The following is a 21,746-nucleotide window of genomic DNA, read 5'->3' as shown; positions in this document are numbered from 1 at the left end:
ATAATAATAATAATAATAATAATAATAATAATAATAATGCTACTATGGCGTATATTTAGGCCCCCGGCGAAATATCTGTTTGAGCGGTAATAGATTTCGTTGCTTTATATATTTTTTTCCTTTTATTTCTCCCCTCACCGCACCTCCTATTCTTTATTTTTTATTACTCTATTTTCTATCGTTCTCTCTTTCTTGTCGTCATTTCTTTTTCTGTCCTCTTTTCTCTTTTTCCTTTTCTTTACCTCTAATATTTGTTTCACCCACCGCAACTTTTTTAAATTTTAGAATGAGATTCCTATTGGATGCATGTTTCACTTGTGCTTATTTATAAGTATAATGCAAGGTATTTTCCTTTCTTTTATTTATTTCATTTTATTTTGTTGGTCTGTCTACAGAAACAGTTTTTTTTTACAAATTGAAATTAATTTGGAGTGAACTTTGTAACTCATATATTATAATTAAAAAATATTCAATAAAGATATGAAAAATTATATGTCTATTAAAAACCAGATTAGCCGGACATATATAATAATGCATTTACTGCACTCATCAACTAAACAAAGAAGAAATTACGGAATTACGCCTACTTTGGATTGTTACGTTGTGCCATGGAAGGTTCAAAATACGGATTGGATCACTTTACCTAACTGCTACTAAAGACTTTCACTTCGGAATTTACCATACACTTTGGATATGAAATTCAATATCCTTTTTATTTTTAACTAATATATAATTCCTCCTACTCTATGACATAAAAAATGTTGTAACTTTAAATGATGATTTGCTGTTTATTGTGTTTATTTAATCAGGTAAAACCATTACAATATATGCTAATATTTTCTTTTTTGAGGGGATTGGTAGACATCGAATACCTATAGGTTAAGGAAATATACTTATTGAAAGGTATTCTTTTTCTTGCATATAATAAACATGCTAAATTTTAAATTTAACCATTTCACGTAAAAAAATTTAAATTACTAAATTATCATATCTATCTACTTATATATATATATATATTATATATATTTATATATATATGTATATATATATATATATTTATAAATATATATAGTATAAAATAAAAAAGCTTACAAAAGAGAGTAAAAGTTCGACGCATGTAGGAAGACCAAACTATAAATTTAGTTAAAAAGATGAGGAATAAAAATTACATTGAACTTTAGTAAATCACCAAGTCAATTGAACAAAGAAAACTCTTAAGACAATAGCATTTCGAAGATAAATGCGTTTCATCAGAAGAGGAGAAAAACTCAATTATAGCAATATAAGCGTATGTAAAATAAAACCAGATTAAGTATATTAAGATTAGAAAAAATGAAAAAATCAATGGGAAGTATTAAAAGGGTTGAGGATGACAGCCGATGGGTATTGGTAAGGGATGTTGTAAAAATAGGAAATAGGAAAGAAAACATGAAAGAGCAAGTAACATAGAGAAACATTATGCAATACTTGAGAACAAATTTTAGAGTAAATTTTAAGGAAAAGTAAATTTAAAAACATAATAATCTTTAGAATAGTAATCCGGTTGGGACGAAATTCTTCAATGGAAATGACATGACCTAAAGATTTACAGTTCTACTTTTCTTAAAAATTGGATTTATTGTAATTTATTCAATGTTTATTTTTTTTTTAAATGTTACATATATGTGTATGTAAGAGAGAGATAGAGAGAGATAGAGAGAGATAGAAAGGGAGAGAGTGTGTGAATGTGGGCCTGTGCATGTAATCTTATGTGGGAATCTATAATTGAAACGGAATTATGCTTTAGAGAAAGAGATTATACGTGTACACGTAATATCAAGCAAACCCCACTATACACCAATTATCCATTGATTTCTACCAATCGTTGCATGTATTATATAAAACTTATTTTAATAGAAACTAATCACCGTCGTTATATTTATGCAACTAAAAACAACAACAGAATTTAATTCAAAAACAGCGCAATATTAACCAGTTTTCGAACATGTATCATTCTTTTGCTTTTTTATTCGAATGGAAATATATTGACTGAAGAAATTATTCACTCTTAATAATTATTATGCAACACTCAAAATATTAAAAGAACTCTACTCGATATGAAAAATAAAATGCACTTATTTCTCTGTTGAGACAAAGTATTAGCTTAAATATAATAGTTTGATTACTAAAAATATTGTATTCATAATTATATTATATTGGACCTAATAATATAGTAATGATCTAAGAAGTGAAATGAAAAAAAATCGGCACGTGCGCAAACACCGAGAACTGAAATCAAAACATTTAGGTCTCGATTTATTTTTCCTTTGACGTTTATGCCTGAGATATAGACACGTTAAAAAAATGGAAAATAGAAAAGGAAGCATGAAAAAGCTAGTAATATGGAGAAACATAATACAATTTGTTGAGAAAATTTTAAAAAATAAGTTTAAGAAAAACAATATTTTAAACGTAATAAATAATCTTTAGAATAGTAATCCAGGTTGGACGATATTAGTTCAATAAAAATCGGTTGAAAAATAAGCTCTAAAGCAATACATTCTTTTCCCACACATTTGATTGGATAAACTATTATGAATAAAAGTTACATCAAACTTTACTAATGATGTTAGTAAGTATGGAATAGGAAGAAGGTAGAAATATCTCTTTAGGCCATAGCATTTCGAAGATAAATGAATTTTTATCAGAAAAGGATAAAAACCGGCACGAAATCATTATCAGTGTATAAAAAAGTAAAAGCGGCTTCAATGCATTTAGATTAGAAATAAAAAAGCAAAAAATGAATGGGAACAATCAACATGAGTGAGGATGAAAATCGATGTGTATTCATAAATGAAGGTGAAAAAAACAGACATGGAAAAGGAAAACATAAACAAGGAAGTAAATATAATCTGTAGTTTTTTTTTCTTTAGGAAACAATTTTATCGTTCAACCACGTGTGTATATATATATATATATATATATATATATATATATATGTGTGTGTGTGTGTGTGTGTGTGTGTGTGTGTGTGAAATTTATTACATATTGAGCACTCTCGTCCGGTTTTTTCACCACTGAAGAAATAAATATATAAATATATATATATATATATATATATATATATATATATATATATATATGTATATATATATATATATATATATATATAAACAGTACATATTATTTTAAAACTATCATTGCCCGGCTTTGTCCGGTTTTTAGAGGCGTGCGTGGTTGGGGGGTAAATGAAAACAAAGCGAGGTCATAACTCTGTTTAAATATTATGAAAACAAACAATATTAAACTATTAAAAAAATCATGTGAAAAGAAAACAATTAAAAAATGAACGTCATGCAATAGGAACGGTCCGGCAGTCCCTGTGTGTTTGAAAAATCCCAAAAAAGTTTGAAGGGGGGGAGGGTCGAACTCCAATCATTGATGCGAAAGCGAAATAAAATAAATAAAAAAAAAAAAATCAAGACAAACAAAAAAAAATAAACGTTATGAATTAACTAAAAAGTGAATTAGGTCAAATATCAATTCCGCAGTGATGTTTTTTTGGATTAGTTTAAGTAGTCACATCATACCAAAATTCTAAATGAATATTTTTGTTTTCTCGAATTCTAATTGAATTTATTTGTTTTAATTTTAATTTAAGTGGAATGCAAGTGAATCCACGATATCGTTGCGTTGTAATCTTTGTGTAAAAATAATTGTCGAGTTGAAACTACTAATAAATAAAGGTCATAGCTAGATTTCACGGTTAGAGTCGTAAAAACCGGAAGTAAAATCCGGTTAGTCTAGCAGAGTGCGTCTTACACTAACGAAAAAAAGGAAAAAAGAAAACAATAATAGTAATCGCGTTTTCTCGTTGGTTAATTTGAATTTTTTTATTTCTATTTTATTATGGAAAAACAGAAAGCATAAATCAGGGAAAATAGATAAAAAAAAAGAAACGCCAAAAGTAATCTTGTACGATTCTAAACCGGTGTATTTCCTTGTACTGTTCTTTGTGAACGCATCCGCTGCGGTGTAAATTGGAAGAGGGGAAAGTAGGAATTTAATAGAGAGAAAAGATGTTACAACTTCCGTTTAATCTAAGCGATTTTGTCAGTGGACTCTAACCGGAAAAAATACAGGAATATACCATTGTCAAGAAACTGTAGGGGTAATAGGCCTATAGCAAACCTCAGATAATGTGCTACAGTCTGTATGCATTACATTTGCATGTAATGTCATGATTTTTAATCCTATTAAGGTCAAAGTTGGATGGAAAAAATGATTTCATTTTATTTATATATAGAGAGATTATAATGTACTGAAGCCGGTTTTAGTTTTGCATTCCTGTTATGGAGAGGTGTCCAGGCAATCTCATTGTCTGTTGATTTCCCGGACACACCTCCGTAACACTATTACAGGTCACATTATAACTGGGATTGCCCGGACATCTCTCCATAACTCTATGATAGGTCACCTTATTCCGGGGATTTACTTATCGTGGTTGTAGTTTATCCGAACGCATCTACATAACATACCATTGTAGTGTTACAAAGGTTTTTTTTTCCATTCTTACAATGGGAAGCATTAAGATTCGAAATACTCTTGTCTTTTTATATCATCACAAATATTAGCTTATAAAATCATCACTGACATGATGAGTTAATAAGATTGTATATAAATGTTATTCCACATCTTCTTAATTTATACACACACACCCTGTCGATATAATCTTGTGAGTGTGATTTCACACTTAGTTAAGGTAAGTTAGCTCTTTAAAAGTTAAATGGGTAAACATTTAAATGTTATGAATTATCTATTTTTAATTATAATATATTGTCAATATCTTATATAAAATAAAATACTTAAGATTCCCTTATATATATTACAATTTGTGTTGCGTGTTGTTTTATTTGCTTTCAACATCCAAACAGGGTCTGCTACTCTTTTCAGCTAGAACCTAAGAGGAAGATATCATCACGGAATGGAGAAGCACCCGGAGAAAAAAAAAACACTTAATTCCAGGTATGAACAATGATTTAAAGTGTTACAAGGGTCGATCACTATACTCATAGCGTTATATGGGTTGGTTACTTAAGTGTAATAGTAATAATAGTAATAATTTCGTGCCCAACACGTCAAGAAGAGACCAATACACCGTTAATATTTCCATGTGTCTGACGCGTGATATCGTGGCTAACACCAAATAACACTCCCCCGGTAAACGATAGTGACATATTGTTGCCTTTAAACCAATATACACCTTAAGGTATCACAGCATCGGTCATAATCACTAAACGACTACCAATAGAGTCATAGTGGGGTCTGAAAACGCGTAAACACTCTGAAAAAATAAAACAGCAGACGAAAACCAACGGTAGTCATCATCTTTCTAATTACGTATAAGAACTCCTGCAGCAAGTCAGCAGATATGGACTCTGAACCTGTCGAAACTTCAATGGCCGTGGTCGTCCTCTCCCGGGAGTTCTTTATAGAATTCTTCCGCGTCGCAAGCGTTGATAGTGATTTCCAATGCCAGCGTCCACTGAAAATTAATTAGCTCCTAATGCAGATAAAAAGAAAATAAACACAGGATGTTTAATCTACTAAAAGTTAATTCACGAAATTACAGGTGTTTTACATATGTACAATTGTTCAGTGTAATTACAGGAGAAAACAATCCGACAACTTATCCTTCGTTCTCCACGATAGTTACTGTGATGTAAAAGGTGGTGGGTTGCGTTTTCTTGAGTGAGTGTTCTCGCCTCGAGATCTAGCTGCAATCTACTAATTTGGGCCCGGGGATTTGCTTATATAGAAAAGTGATGGCGTGGTAAGCAGAACAATCAGAACTTAACAACATTATTCGGAAACGTCCGGAATTCTTGCGTGTGTGCAAACCTGCAAGGCTTGCGAATCTTTGCTCATAACTTATATGCACTCATACGACCCGAAAGGTTGATACTGTGACCTCTCGTACTTAGACACCAGACGTTTTACTAAGCCAAGTTTCCGTTATAGCTTTCCAAATGTACTCTCTTCTCATTTTCGCAAACAATAAAATATATGTCTGTTTTAGAAAAACACCATAAATCCATCCCTTATCAGGCAATATCAGCATAATTACTCGGCCTTACTCCGTGTTTAGGAAGCCGCAATCTCTCCAATGGGGAGAGATATCGCTCTTTTAGGCGGTCACGTCACATACATAGTATGCAACCCTGTTTAAAATCCACGGTTTAAAAATCAGAACGAATATTTGTGGCTCCCAAAAAAATATTTTAGGAGGAAAATAATGCTAGATGATCCTAAATATTAAAATCTACGATTAACAAAATATAAAATTTTCAACATTATACTGGCTACAAAGAAAGCAGATTTTACACACACGCATAAGTACTAAGATATTAACGAACCTGTTTAAAAATATATACGGAAAATTTCCGTCAAATAAATTAATATGAGAAAAAATATATGAGAATATATTTATCAAGTGAGTTAAAAAATGTCACCTCATTGAAAAAATATTTAAAAAAAAAACTTTTTTTAATAAAAATATTCTGAAGCAAATCTCCTTCGAATCTTCATAGTTACATATATTAGATAGAGCAATGCACAATCAAGTCAGTCGAATAAATTACAATATTTTCTAATAAAAAAGAAATCAAATAGGAGAATATTATAGTGAAAAATTGTGACCCATTTATCCTCAAATAGACTGTATCTAGGTGTAGTATAAATTTGAAATATATTAACTTAGAAATTGGACCTATTGTAATTTTTATGTTCCTATTTTTTTTTCTCATATATATGTGTGTGAGAAACTGTTTTAATTTGAAGATGTATGTTATCTGTGAAGTGGAACATAATTATGATGTAGATAAAGAAATAGAGAAAGAAAATATTAGTGCAGTGATAGTGATAGTACATATATTTGTAAATCATTTTACATTAAAATAGCAGCTTATGTAGAAATGGAAATGTTTATTAGAAACTATTAGAATTAACAAATTATTGTAAAAATTATATTACTTATATAATGTGGCAAAATGCTTTGAATATGGTTCAAAAGTATAGCTTTTAACCTCTTCATACAATTTGTTCATAGACAGTCCATTTACTGAAAAAGAAAAGAAATGAATATTACCAAACAGCAAAATAAGTAAAACAACAAAGGATGTGTGTATTTAGTACGCACAGAAAACAATCACTATAATATTTCAATATCAAATATAAGCATATAGAGACATAACAACGTGTTCGTTAATACATACATGTCGAGGTGTCTATTCACTCTCTGGGATAATGAAAGCACTCACTTATGTCATTTAACTTGTATTTAGCAAAAATATTCTTGTCCTCAGAACACATACATTACTTGGCCTTTCCACATATTCATTATGAATGGCTATCCCCCTCCACTGGTCACCAAAATTGTAAACAAGAAAATAGAATCCTTTTATGAGCAACCCAAATATGGTCCATCCAGATTTCCAGTACACTGCAAGTTACCTTGGATTGGACCTGAAGGGCAACTTTTCCTAAAGACGTCTTGCCTATCTTGCTGTCAACCAATATTGTTCATAAATTTCAATGTCGGTGTGGTGCCGGCTATATAGACAAGACGACCCAGCGTCTTCAGGTTAGAATCGCCAGCATGTGCCGCGTTACATCCGGGACCATCAGCCTATTTCCAGAAATTCCCCATTTGTAGAATCGGCTATTGGACAACACTTTGTAGATGATAAAGACTGTGCTTCTAAATTGTCTTCGGATTGTTTTTCTATGTTACAAATAGGGCGCAATAAGTTCCACCTATCTGTCCTCGAGGCGCTTGCCACCAGCTTTAGCCCGACTACTTTGTATAAGCAGAGAAACCTTCGATTACAGTTGGAATTATTTGGTGGGACACATTCCATCTAAGGTTCTTTTTTTCTTTTGCTTATTATTACAACAATTCTACAAAAAAAAGCAAAAAGAAAATCACAATTTATGTTCCTTCTTACAGGTGTATATCCTTTAAAAGTCTGTCTGACGAAAAGGGATTCGGTTTTTGTTTTTTTTACACTTCGTGATTTTTTTTCACTCGACTTATTTATTTAATAACAGCCGAATATTGTTCACTTTTTCTTAGGTTGAATTAGACTTCGTGTTTTTTTTTTAATCCACCTATGGATTTTTTAACATTAGATTATGATTTACTTCTTTCTCATCATTTTAAAATTTTGCTCTTCTAATATATATATATATATATATATATATATATATATATATATATATATATATATATAATTATGTTTTACTATAACAATTAAATGCCTACAGACACTGGTGGTTCATCCTTTCGGGATTCTTCAGTACAGGGTGTCACGATAAACACCAGCCGAACGATTCGAACCCCGCAATACGAGACATCTCTGGCTCGATTACCGGAAATCGTATCCGTTCGGCTACCATTAACTGCGTGAAATAGCGTTGAATTTTAAACATTTTAAATGTTCATTACGTCAGTCAGAGAGTGATCCTATCGTTACACGATGATCTATGCATAAGAGCTAAATTGAACGAATTTAATTCAACTGAAAGTGGGCAATGTATATTTTCGAGTGGATGTGTATATGAATGCGTATGCTCCAACTCAATGTGTATGTGTATATGAATGCTATTTCTCCAACTCTGTCAGGAATCAACTAAATTCATCTTATTTTATTTATTATTTTTTTAAATTTTTTATCATACAGTTGTTTTATTATTATTATTATTACTATTATTATTATTATTATTATTATTATTATTATTATTATTATTATTATTATTATTATTTTCTTCTTCTTCCCTATTATCCAACCACGCCTATCGTCACATCATTAGTATATTTATATATATATATATATATATATATATATATATATATATATATATATATATATATATACATATCGTACATCAATAACATATACACTGCTAATCAAACATTTAAGAACACTTAAAAATCTTTGAAAGAAACCTTTTTAAGCATGGATCGATTGCTTCCATATCACAAAGTGGACCGCTTAAGATTTCGTCGTGAACGTGAGACGTTGAGAAGTAGAAGAAAGTCCTGTTTTCTGATGAGGAAAAATTCAATTTAGATGGTCCAAATGGCTTACGTTGGTGTAGGCATGGCAAAAACATACCCTTTGAATTTTTTTTCCACACGTCATAGTTGTGGAGAGTCTGTAATAGTATGAGGTGCCTTTTCTAACAGAGGGAAGGACATAGTAAGATTTATATATTAGATTATACAAAAAATTCACACGACATGTCATGAATATTCGTCATTGTATAAAATCAAATTAAAATAAGTATAGAATTCAACCAGAACTTGCGCCCATCGTTACAAAACGGTTTAAACGTAGTTGTAAGAAGAATTGCTTCCCATCACCCTGGAAAATCTCATCAGTATGTCCCGTATTTAAGAATTCAGGTGATCGCCCATCTCCCTCGCAATACAGTCCAATAAGTCTCCTGGGCGTCATGAGTAAGTTGCTGGATTCTGTGTTAAATAGAGAAATAATCAACCATCTTAGCAAAAATAATCTTCTCAATTACATGCAATATGGTTTCCGTTCTGCTAGATCTACAACAGATGTGCTTACAGTTATATCTCATAGAATTAGCGAATCTCGACGGAGGCTACCTTTCTAGGGCAATTGTACTTGACATATCAAAGACTTTTGATAGAGTATCCATAAAGGTTTACTTCACAATATCTCCAGCTACGGTATAGCTCGAAATGTCTTCTCAATTATCAAATCATTTCTCTCTGATAGGGTCATAAGAGTAATGGTTGATGGGCAGAAATCAGAAGCTCTTAGTATTAATGCTGGAGACCTCAGGGGTCCATCCTGGGCCCAACTCTCTTCTGATCTACATTAATGATCTTCCAAATCACATCCTTAGATCATTCGTAGACAGCTATGCTGATGACACAACTATCTACTATGGTAGCACATCTAAGACCGTAAACGACCAAGTTCTCTCTGATTCTCTCTTCTCTGATCTTGAGCAAGTGCTGCAATGGGGAAAGAGGTGACTTGTTATTTTAATGCATCGAAAACAAAGCTTTTATCTTTACATCATCAACGTTCTGATCCCCATCTGGCATCAATTGAAATGAATGGCTCTCGTCTTGGGGAGGCTTCATGTTTGGCAAGCTTCTGGGCTTGACCTTTACTCCTGATCTTAAATGGAACACATAGATAAAATCCATTGCCAAGGCCACTAGAAAAATGGTGGGATCCTTCCATCGATCCAGTAGATATCTCACTGCTTATGCAATTCTCTATCTATATAAGAGCCAGGTACGCCCAATGATGGACTACTGTTACCACATCTGGGCAGGAGCTGCTAGAAAGGATTATCTTGCCTTGATAGAGTTCAAAATAGACTTCGTAGCCTTGTGATGGATCTCCTTTTCTCTTCCCTACAACGTCTTCCTCACAAAAGAGATATTGCGAGTTTGTCTCTGCTTTATCGTTATTTTCATGGCAGGTGCTCGACTGAGCTTCATTCTATGCCCCCCTTGCCAAACTTTCACAAGAAACACCTGTCTAGCAGAAAACACTATCACTAGTTTCCCCACTCTTTATCGGTGCCTAAACCTAAGCGAAGATTCCATGAACAAAACTTCTTTCTTAGAACTGCACGCCTATGGAATTGTCTTTCCAGCTGACTACAATATGTCTAACATGAACAAGATAGTGATGAGCCGTTCCATATCAGTTAACAAATTTACCGAATCTCTATTACTAGAGGTTACTATATTGTCCAATTTCTAGTGTACACTATTAACCCTTATCCTCGAGTGGTATCTTGGCCTTGATGAGTGGTGATGCATATGTAAAAAAATATACTAAAAATTTACACAAAACACATATGTTCACAAATGTACCGATATATACATATATATATATATATTATAGAGGACTCACCACTTAGCAAGACCACGAAACCACTCGAGGATAAGGGTCAATGTTAGCACAACTTAGTAAACATAAGTAGTGGGAATTCTGTAAATTGGAGTACTTAGGGGGATGGTTCATCAAGAACTTGTTAACGTTGGACTTGGAGACAATCGCATTATAGTCAGCTGGAAAGCAAGCATTCGAAGAGGGTTCCACAAGGCGTGTAGTTCTAAGAAAGAAGCTTTGTTCATTAAATCGATATATATATATATATATATATATATATATATATATATATATATATACATAGATATATACATCTACATCTAAAGCTGAGGTTTCAGCTGAGAAAAACAGCTTTATCTGTCGTTGACACTTTTTACGTAATTATTTAATTGGTAGTCGTTTAGAGTAAGATTACTATTTTACTCTTTTATAAGAAAAATTATATGCACCTATAATATAAAGCTGAATGTGTGTGTGTATGTGTGTGTGTGTGGTCACGAATAGGCTCCTATATGGTTGACTATTATAGAAAACTGATCACATATAATGATAGAAGGTGTATCGAGACACAGGAATTGGTATGTTTGATCTGGCATAAGGGCAATTCATTAAAACTGTGGGGTCTGCGTAAGCGCCTAGTCCACAAAGAATGGAAATAAAAAATTAAAAATAAAAAAAACGTTTACAAGTATTTTTGATACAGATGTACATAATAATACTTTGATAAGTATGTTTTAACTTAAATAGGTATGATATAATAAAATTGTGGGGTCTGCGTACGCGCTTGGCCTCCATATAATAGAAATAGGCACAAACTTTAATAAAAACTTTTCATGTCTATCTCCGCAAGTATTCTTTGATAATTATGTTTCAGTTTGAAGAAATATGGTATAATACAATTATGGGGTGTTCGTTCGCGCCTGATCTCCATAGGATGGAAGTACGTCACAAAGTATAAAAAGGTGTCTTAATATGGATCCACAGAATATTGTGATAAGTGTTTCAGTGTGAACAGGTATGGTATAATAAAATATAGGGTGTATCTTTTTTATTTTTACTTTCGTCTTATTTTGCTTTGGTTTTGACACCCCTAAGTAAGAAGCTACCTCTTTACAACCCTTCCTTTTCATAACCTATCATACTTTCATAAATCAGAGTCCATTTGAACCCAGTGAACGACGGGTACTTTGCTAGTATTTATATATATATATATATATATAGAGAGAGAGAGAGAGAGACAGACAGACAGACAGACAGACAGAGAGAGATAAAGTTGTGTGTACCTACAAAGTCGACAAAAAAATTCGACCCTTGTAATTTCTTTCCAAAACTGCAAATTTAAGCTAAATGTAATGTAACTGTGTAAACAAACTGTACCTCATTTGATTGGTGTTTTATAGTTTTATCATTTTACCTGTTCATATGTTTCTTTTAATTGAAGTATTCTAACAATTTAACAAAAATTACTTCAAATTGAGGGGGCAAAAAGAAAATCCGACACTAGAAAATGTAACTTTAGGGAATAATTGCAACACAAATAAATCAGGAACACAGTGAACTAGTTGATATTTAGTAGCATAGCCTTTCTACCATTTGACAGCCTGAAATCTTTTGGAGCTTCCTTGAATACTCAGGGGAAAGGGTATTCAACGTTTCTTTAATTTTCACCAAAGTTCTTCTAAATTTGCAATGTTATCATTGTGTAGCTGTTGCTTGATGTAATTTCATACGTTTTCGATAGAATTTAGGTCTGGAGATTATGAAAGACACCCCAAACATGGAATATCTTCTTCTTCCAGGAACTTTTTGACATTGCCAGCTGTGTGAATGGGAGCATTATCCTACATAAAGAGGGGATTATCATTCAAATTTCGGCCAAAGTAGGGGAGAAATGCTCAGTCAGATAATGATGTATTAGTCGAATTGATTCGACCTTGGAAGCGAACTATAGGCCCTTGACCATTGGTACTAATAATGCCTCACACTAAAACTGAACCTCCACCACATTACAACGTCTGAAAAAAAAAACGATAACAACAATCGCTCCTGATGATAATCGGATGCACCGATTAAAATAGCTTGAGAAACATATAGCTGAACAAAAATGACATTTAAACAAAACGGCCAGAGAAAGAAAAAGATATCTAGAAAAATCGGAAAATTTAACTCTCTCGTGCTCAATCAGAATTGCTTGAATAGTGACTTGCTGCCAATATATATATATATATATATATATATATATATATATATATATATATATATATAGATATATGTGTGTGTGTGTGTTTGTGTGTATACATATATATATATGTATATATATATATATATATATATATATGTATATATATGTATATATAAAATATCTATGTGTGAGACATATGCAGGAACTAGATCTGTGACCATTTGGGGTGTATATTCTCTCAGGTTATCTCGCATTCTTTTCAGTCGTTCAAAACCTCAATGTGACCTTGATATTAAACAACGCTATCTGCTGGTGTTAGTTGTTGCGCAACTCTTGATTGAATAATTCTATGCTTAGGCACGATTTCAGTAGGTATTCATAGTCTGTTAAGACTGAAGTAAGCTACCCTGTAGATATATATATATATGTATATATATATATATATATATATATACATCCTCACTGCCTCGATTTACCCTCGAAAGCAAAAGATACCAAACTAGGAGCAGATGCGCGTGTAATTGATTGTCAAGCGTTGCGCAATCTCTAACCACAACTCTCCTGAATCACCACTGTGTGACTCTAGTACCAAGGAGAAGTTTAGGACGACTGGAATCAATGCTAAGCTACACGGCTAAGTGACTTTTAAATAATTTCGTTTTTCTAAATCCCTATATATAATAAAAGGGGCTCAGATTTCCCCTCCGGTCCAAAATACTGTAGGTTTACAAGAGCAAATTTATTAGGTTTACACTATTAGCCATTACCTTATTAAAATTTATTACGACATTTTTGTCACATCAATTTGTCATATTAAAATATTACATTTAATCCTAGGAGTGACATCATCACTCTCGCACAGACATACAATTGAAGTAGCTGTTGTTTCTCCTCTTAAAAATGTACTGCTCCTACTACCATTCGACAGCGGTGGTTATCTACATTAGGGTCCTATATAAGGTTTCGCCCAAATCTTCTGGTTGATATACTTTTGCACACACCATAATCTTTCCTTTTACCTATCCCCCCGAAAAATTATCTCTCCCTCCTCACATTTTCTAAATCTCCTTGGGTGACGAGTCATTCTGGACTGAAGGAAACCCCATTCTATAAAGAATGTTATCTTTTAAAAATACATTATTTTCGAAAAGGAAACAGTGGATTATTACTTATGTGTCATATTATTTGATCAAGAAGTCGGGGTTTTGGGTTTGTTTGTTTTCTTATTTCGTTTATTTCATTAGAAATATATTTGCTTTATATGAATATTTTACAATTATATATTTATATTTGTGTAAACAATACCTGGTTCCGTTTACTCATACCTTCTATGCGGAAAGAAAATAGTCGTTTATTACGTATTTATTGTTTTATTGGACCACAGAAAATATAATAGTTTACAGGGTGTTTTATGTTACTTATTTACTACAGTTAAAGTTAAAAATATTCATAATAAAAAATCATAACTATATATTCTTTTTAGTCATAAGGATAGTGATATAGTAATTCGTTTTTACTCAAATATTATGCTGAAAAAATAATATAACTAAGAGTAGCTAACCTGAAGTGAGGTTGCGAAAAAAAATAAAATCTCCTTCGCAACCTTCTCGTGTCTTGTAACTACAGTAACATAAACGAGAATGAAGTTTCTCTACAAAGGGGGAAGGTTTTTATAACAATTACCCTATTCTATTAGTATAAACTCTTCTATTAGTATAAATAACCACAAGGCTATTGTTCTTCATGGCTGTTGAAAGAGCATCCTCAGTTCCTGCAGCTACACCAAGGTATGCTAAGTATTACTTACTACACTCTATCAACAAAAGAAAAAAAGAAAATAATGTCTATCTGCACAGAAAAAAACTTCAAGTTTGCGTAACCCTGCAGGGGGGACTAACAGGTGCTAGGCCTAAGTCAAGAGCCACCTGCTGAAAACAGTTGTGTAGGGTAACCTCATTCTGTCTCTAAGGCCAAGCTCCGCTGTCGGTTGTAGTTTAATGTCCTACCCCAGAATACTCCTACTGAGCATGTAATAGATAAGATCCACCCCTTCGTCTCTTTCTTTGTGCACAATCACTGCAGTACTATTTTTTTCGTGTGGGTGGAGCCAAGTCAATTCCAACACACTCAAAATTATACTACTCATCACAGGAATCGCAGCATATCATGTTGATTCCCTGGAGGGCTATTGTAGGCAGGACACAGCCAAATGTGTCCATCTCATTCCGAAGATTAACCAGAGGATTCCTGGTTTTGACTGCGACGGGCAGCAACAGGCGAGAATGCACTCGCATAATTCGGTTCACTTTCATCAAGACCATCATCAGATTGCAAAACTTTTATCGGATAAAACTTCTATAGCGAATGGACGTTCACCAGACCTTCACCCTGTCTGACACGAGCCGTCCTCACCACTCTATCTTGTCCTGGGAGAATCTCAGGTATACTACCCAACATCCAAAAGGGTCGTGATTTTAAATGGCTCTTGATCAAGGCTACATCCTTCCTTTTCATGCAATCCTGGAATGGTATCTGAAATCTTCCTGGCGTCATTCCTCTAAGAGCAAGGGGGTACTCTTTGTACCACAGTTCTCTAAATCTTGACAACCATTTATCTCGTAATTCAATCGTCTCGATCAACCTTCTACGGCTGAGAGGAACAACGGTGCAGAGATCATCTCTTCCCAAAGGTAATAATCTGCCGAAATTGCTGAAGGGAAAACACCACCCAGGGGTCTACATAGGTAGGATCAGCTTCGAGTACGAAGCAAACATGAGCTGATTCAACTTGGGGAGCATTCTTCATTACTGAAGTGAACAAAGTAGAATCTCTTGAAGGAGAGGCGGGATTTTTAGGAAAGAAAGAGTCTACCTCACAAAATGGAATCAAACAAGCGGTTACAGAGCAATCCCGACCCCGCAAACAAGGTACAACTGTAAGGAAACCCAAATGTTCCGCCACATCCAGACCTATAATTGCACTTATAGACACCAAATTAGTGCCCGACTCAAATTACTCAGCCATAGAACATCCAGTCTGTTTGAACTCCTCCAACAGCAAGCGCCGATTTTTTTAAATAGAAAGATGGGTCCAATGTGCTAACAACCAGCACCGGAAAGTGGCCCGCATGACCAGACCATAAGTCCACGTACAATTCCACCTCTCTGTATGTTCGCTCATATTCTCTCAGAAGAGTAATCAATTTCAAATGACAATCCAAACTGTCAGAACTCAAGGAACCCGAGGAGTACAAGATAAATACGTTCGGCCACTACCAGTATGCAATAGGCAATTTAGAGAGACAGTCCTTCCCCATCGACCAAAGGTAACACAAACAAGAAGAGGTAGTTTACTCGTGTAACCAGAGGCAGGCTGAAGATCTTAATCGATGCGGAACGAAACATCTCGGCTTGTAGTGGCTTCTCGCGATTTTGAACCGATTACCAGCAACTTCTTTCGTGGATATCAGAAGAACCAGGCTACCTACCATTTCACAACAACTGAATGTTGGTCCAGTGATCTGCACCAGAAGAAGTCTAATAGAAACCGATGAAAGAGCTCTATCCATAAAAGGTCCAGGCATATAAGAAAGGGAAGGTCGCTCAAATAACCACTAGCCTCCGGAGAATTTAACTGCAGAGGGAGTTCCTCTAATTTCTTCCATATACTCAGCTTGGAACTTACCCAATCGGACTCCATAAGTTCCATTACCTTCTCTGAGACACAGGAAAGTTGCAACTTGCAGATGAAGATTTCAATTTCGTTGAGGTACTCCAAAATTTCTCTGTGGAATACAAGAAATATAGCAGGAGTAATCTCTGTGCCACGGACAAACGAAGCCTACCCTTGATTTTCATCTTCAGAATGGAAATTCGGTTATAGTGTCAGTTCCTGGAAACTGCCACTGTTGAATCATAGGTTTCATATTCTTGTAGGGTAATTGAACAATCCCCAAATTGTCACTAGTTATTACTAATGACGTTCAATGTTCCGTTAGGAAATTGTGTTGAACCGATTGTATTTTTTTTCACAATCTGCCCCAGCGTATTATAAACACACCCAACCTCGCCATGTTAAGAACGGCTTTCGAGGTTGAGTCTGCTTATTCCGAAAGCGATTTTAACCATGGGGAGGTTCGAAATATTAATAATACGTTGGCTCAATCATAGTCCGCCCTTTCTTATCTTTTTCCTTATAAACATTTTTTACTTTACCTTCGTTTTTTCTTCTAATCAGTCAGTTTCCGTTGTTAATGAGCTTCACAAAGCAAAAGTAACGAAGTTTAAAAAAAAAACATGTGTTTTTTTTTTCTTTATAATGAATAATTTAAAGCGTCTTACAATACAAAGTACGATGTTGTGTACCGTGCTGTTTTTATTTAAAAAGCCAATTTATCCTTGGGGAGGGAAGCGTGACCTTCATTATTGTTCCGCATTGCGATTGAATGAAATAAAATTTGCATGAAACTTGACATTAACCTTAAAAGTCTATTTACAAAAATGTATAAACACCAAATTTTAAAGTAGAAATTTATCTCGGATGCATGTGATGGCAGAGCGCGATACTATCTGTCATCACACGCATCTGAGAAGGCTGAAGCACGAATTAGTTACTAAACACCCCTCTCATTTAAAAATAATATTATAAAGCACTGAACAAAAATACATAAGTACACAACAGTTTAAAACTTACTCTGGCATTATCATTGCCCCTTTTTTGTATTTCGTACACATCTTTTATAGCTTAAATTTAAATATAATGACATAGTAACGTTTTCATTAACGTGATTTAGTTTAGTTTAACGTTTAGTGGACGAATTAATTTAAACTACACTTAAGTGCTTATGAATTTTTCATATCGCGCTATTTCTAAGTAGTTTGTTTAGGTAAATAGAGTTTCACGATATTTTTTAATATTTTTTTTAAATTCTATTGGTTGTGTGTGTGTGTGTGTGTGTGTGTGTGTGTGTGTGTGTGTGTGTGTGTGTAATTAAGATTTTATTACCGAGGAAAAAATATCAAGAAAAAGTGTTTATATTTTGTCAATATAATAATAGTGAGTGTATGTCAAATTTTATTTAGAACTTAAAAGTAAGTGAAATAAATAACGGGATCTTATATATATATATATATATATATATATATATATATATATATATATATATATATATATATATATATATATATATACTAGCGGGTGTACACGGTGCTGCCTTGGTGTTTGGAGGTCTATTAAGGAACCTTGGGGTGAAATAAAAAAAGTGTTTTAAAAAAGTGATATAGTAGCGGGTTTCTCCCGCGTTGCCTGGGTCGAGTAAGGAACCTCGGGGTGGGGGGTCAAAAAAGTAATTAATAGTACCCGCGGGGATGCGAAACAAGAGTAGGCAATTTGAGTGGAGAGAGAAACAATTGGTAATAGGCAGGCAGGCTTGAACCCGTAACGCCATGGAGGAAAAAAAAAGAACGTGACGTCTTCGCCGATAGCTCCATCGTCCGACAGGAAGTTCGGAATGTTGGAATTAAGCGCAGTCAATCAAACTGAAACCACGACCTGCATAAATGGACACGATCCTTGCTTGTAGAAAACTGCCAAGACATGGGTGAAGGAATAAATGTTTTTGGCAAATTTTTTATACATGTCGTCCGAAAGTTCGAGCTTTAAAATGATAATAATATCGCGAGGATCAGTCGCCCCTGTCGAAAGTGTTTGGAGGACATACAAACGAACACACGCATTTTGTATTTTATATATTAGAAAACAATAAGAATTTTTTTTTTTATTATTGGATCCTTTTAGCTACAAAAATGTTGATTTTTTATGAACCTGCATTAATGTTGTTTAGTTTCCGTAACATGAAATGTGAGGGGTATAAAACCTAAAATAAGATATTTCCTCTAATATATTTAGCGAAACAAACTTTAAATATGTAAGTGTATTTAATATTAAATAAATATAAAAGACATTCCGGAAAATATGACTATTTTTTTATTATTTCTAGATTTTTTAAACACGGATATGTCTACGGGTTCACAAACGTAATTTATAGAAACGTTGTTTTAAAGCGTCGATACTGTAAACACAATATTTTTCTCGCATTTGAATTATTTTTGTATAGTGTAAAAAAATTGCACAAAATATTAGCAGTTTATTTAAAGCTTCCCCTTTAACATGGTAACAAAGGATGATCATATTAAATTACAGTTACATGGTGTTAGATACGGGATGTTAAAACTCATGCGCTCGTTGGAGGTAGCTATTATACACTTATTAAAAAATAAAACAACTGATTAGGCTATTTTGGCAGTATACCCCCGTTTCTTTTCTTCTACCTTAATACATTTCATATTTAACATATTGATTATTTAGAATGACATGTGCTTTTAATTTAAACATATATATCGATCTCGAAAACAAATATTGCAAGTGCTCTGTTTTATCTGAAAATGTATAAAACATTGTTTAAAAAAGTAAGCTAATTGTTTAATTCTTCAGTAAATAAACTCCTGCTTACATTACGCAACTTATTTGCGTCCACCAAACGGGTCACATTCAGTGATTGTTTATAGAAGTAATTTCGAGGGTTTTAACGTCGTACACTACTCGTGTAGCAATAGGTTGAAGCGTTTCCCTTCTTCGCAAATACTTTTAGAATTTTTACTGCACGTTCGATCCTGACATCTGCTGATAATTTTTGTATTTTTTCATGTTTTTAACATAAAAGGATTTCATTAAGTCTTTTCTATTAGTTTTTGGAAAACGCAAGCAGGTCTAAAAATATATTGTGTTTTTCCTATCTCACGACTGTTATTTAAAAAAAACGTTGTTTAAGGGAAACATGGTTCAATAATATTTTTGCCAACAAAACTCCAGTTTTGCCAACAATCATACCTTGCAATAAACTTTACCCTTAACCATGCCTTTAAAATACTCTGACTCTTCCAGCAAATTTTGTGATAACTCTGCCCTAAACACAAAATTCTTTGTCTATTTCGAACCTCCACTTTTTACATGAGGAAGTTTTGGTTGGTCAACAACAAGACAACAAGCGTATTTAATTTTTTTTTAATTTTATTTTATGTATGCTACCACCGGACAGCGCCGGTTTACGGGTACTGCTCCTTATATATATATATATATATATATATATATATATATATATATATATATATATATATATACATATATATAAATATATATATACATATATGTATATATATATGTATATGTATATGTATATATATATATATATATATATATATATATATATATATATATATATATATATATATATACCGAAGTTTATATATCTGTAGACATATTTGTCGAGCATAGTTGGTTAACATGCAAAATCTTGTTTAAATTTGTTATTATAGATTAAATAAAAGGTGCTTACCGTAGTCGAGGGTTGGTTTCCCTATTTGCACTTGCATATAGTGATTTTCCTGGCAAATACTGATGTGAAGTATGAAAAACACAGTTGTCGCTAATAGCGTTGAGATCAAATATTTTGAGCGTGCCATTGTACAGGAGTCTTCGAGGTTTTTCTCCTAGCCTTCTGTATAATGTTTATGATTCTTGACAAAATATACACTTTTTATATAAATCTATAATAAAGCAAACCATGCAATATTGCATCAGTAAATAAATGGCCTTACTAATTTATTCATAACGCATTACATATTCCTGAGTTCAAAGCAAATAATCAGTTGTTTACTTTCGATTTTTTAATATATTCATGTCCCAGCTTCTTCTGTTTTCGTGTAAAAAAGCTTGTCGGAATCAATTTATATGTTTTGCACGTATGTGGATTTGTTCAATGGACAAAACTCATCCTCGATAGTGTCTGTTTACATAGAATACTACGTGATGAGATTTACACATCTTAGGAGAGCAACATTATCATGGGCATATTCACTAGTGATACCTGTACTTCGTTATGTCAAAAAGACTACAACTTATTGTACGTGGATTTTACTCGAAATATAATTCAATATACGATTTGTTTCGCCCACGGAGATAAGAAAACGAATAAAAAGAAACAATTTTTAACAAAGACCGGCTGGCGGATTCCAAACTATATTTCAACATTATATTATGCATCTCTCTTACACTGTCCTTCGGTCTTATATGTGTACATGTGTGCGTGAGTAAAAAAGTGTATATGATAAATATATAGACGTTTACATCTTTTCTGTATTTATTTCCTATGTGTTGACGTGTAGGAATACCCAAAAAGCGAATATGCTTCATTACATTGCACATTATTTCCACGCATCCTTCGGTGTTTTTCAGTATAAATGTTGGAAACATGAGTGCAGAGTTTGCAGGGTTTGCAGTAGGATGGGCAGGGGTATAGCCATGAGGTCCAGATCTCGATTTTTTGGATTTGAAGGTTGTGTGGCTTCTATTCAAAACAAAGTCTATTATAAAATGTTCAATTGAACTCCCGGGCACTCACGTACACAGTCAAATATGTAAACATACATACATGTACACAGCTATACTATCATATCATATATCCATACACGCACAGAATTTATAGACGTACGGACACATACACCTAGAGACTGGTTAACAGATGTAGGTCGATAAGATAAGTGGAATCTTCTGACCAAGAACTGATGGTTTCCAT

At 33.3% G+C, this 21,746-nt stretch overlaps 1 protein-coding gene across 2 annotated transcripts in view; it reads right to left on the bottom strand.

Annotated features, from left to right (window-relative positions):
- LOC145276826 (bactericidal permeability-increasing protein-like) overlaps nt 1-20,818 on the bottom strand; it is a 139,287-nt gene extending 118,469 nt beyond the window's left edge. For both annotated transcript variants that reach the window (XR_013868036.1, XM_080128176.1), the window contains exons 1-2: nt 20,508-20,818; nt 7,012-7,099 (exon numbers count right to left, since the gene is read on the bottom strand). Coding sequence is in view for 1 of the 2 variants with exons in the window: in XM_080128176.1 (XP_079984302.1) it covers nt 7,012-7,099; nt 20,508-20,634 (215 nt within the window). In the remaining variant the exon portion in view is untranslated. The remainder of the gene's footprint in view (nt 1-7,011; nt 7,100-20,507) is intronic.
- Nucleotides 20,819-21,746: the final 928 nt, after the last annotated feature.

The sequence above is a fragment of the Euprymna scolopes genome, chromosome 5, assembly GCF_053919585.1.
Source record: "Euprymna scolopes isolate OS-2025 chromosome 5, ASM5391958v1, whole genome shotgun sequence".
Lineage (NCBI taxonomy): Eukaryota > Metazoa > Mollusca > Cephalopoda > Sepiida > Sepiolidae > Euprymna > Euprymna scolopes.
This window is presented reverse-complemented; position numbering and strand designations above follow the sequence as displayed.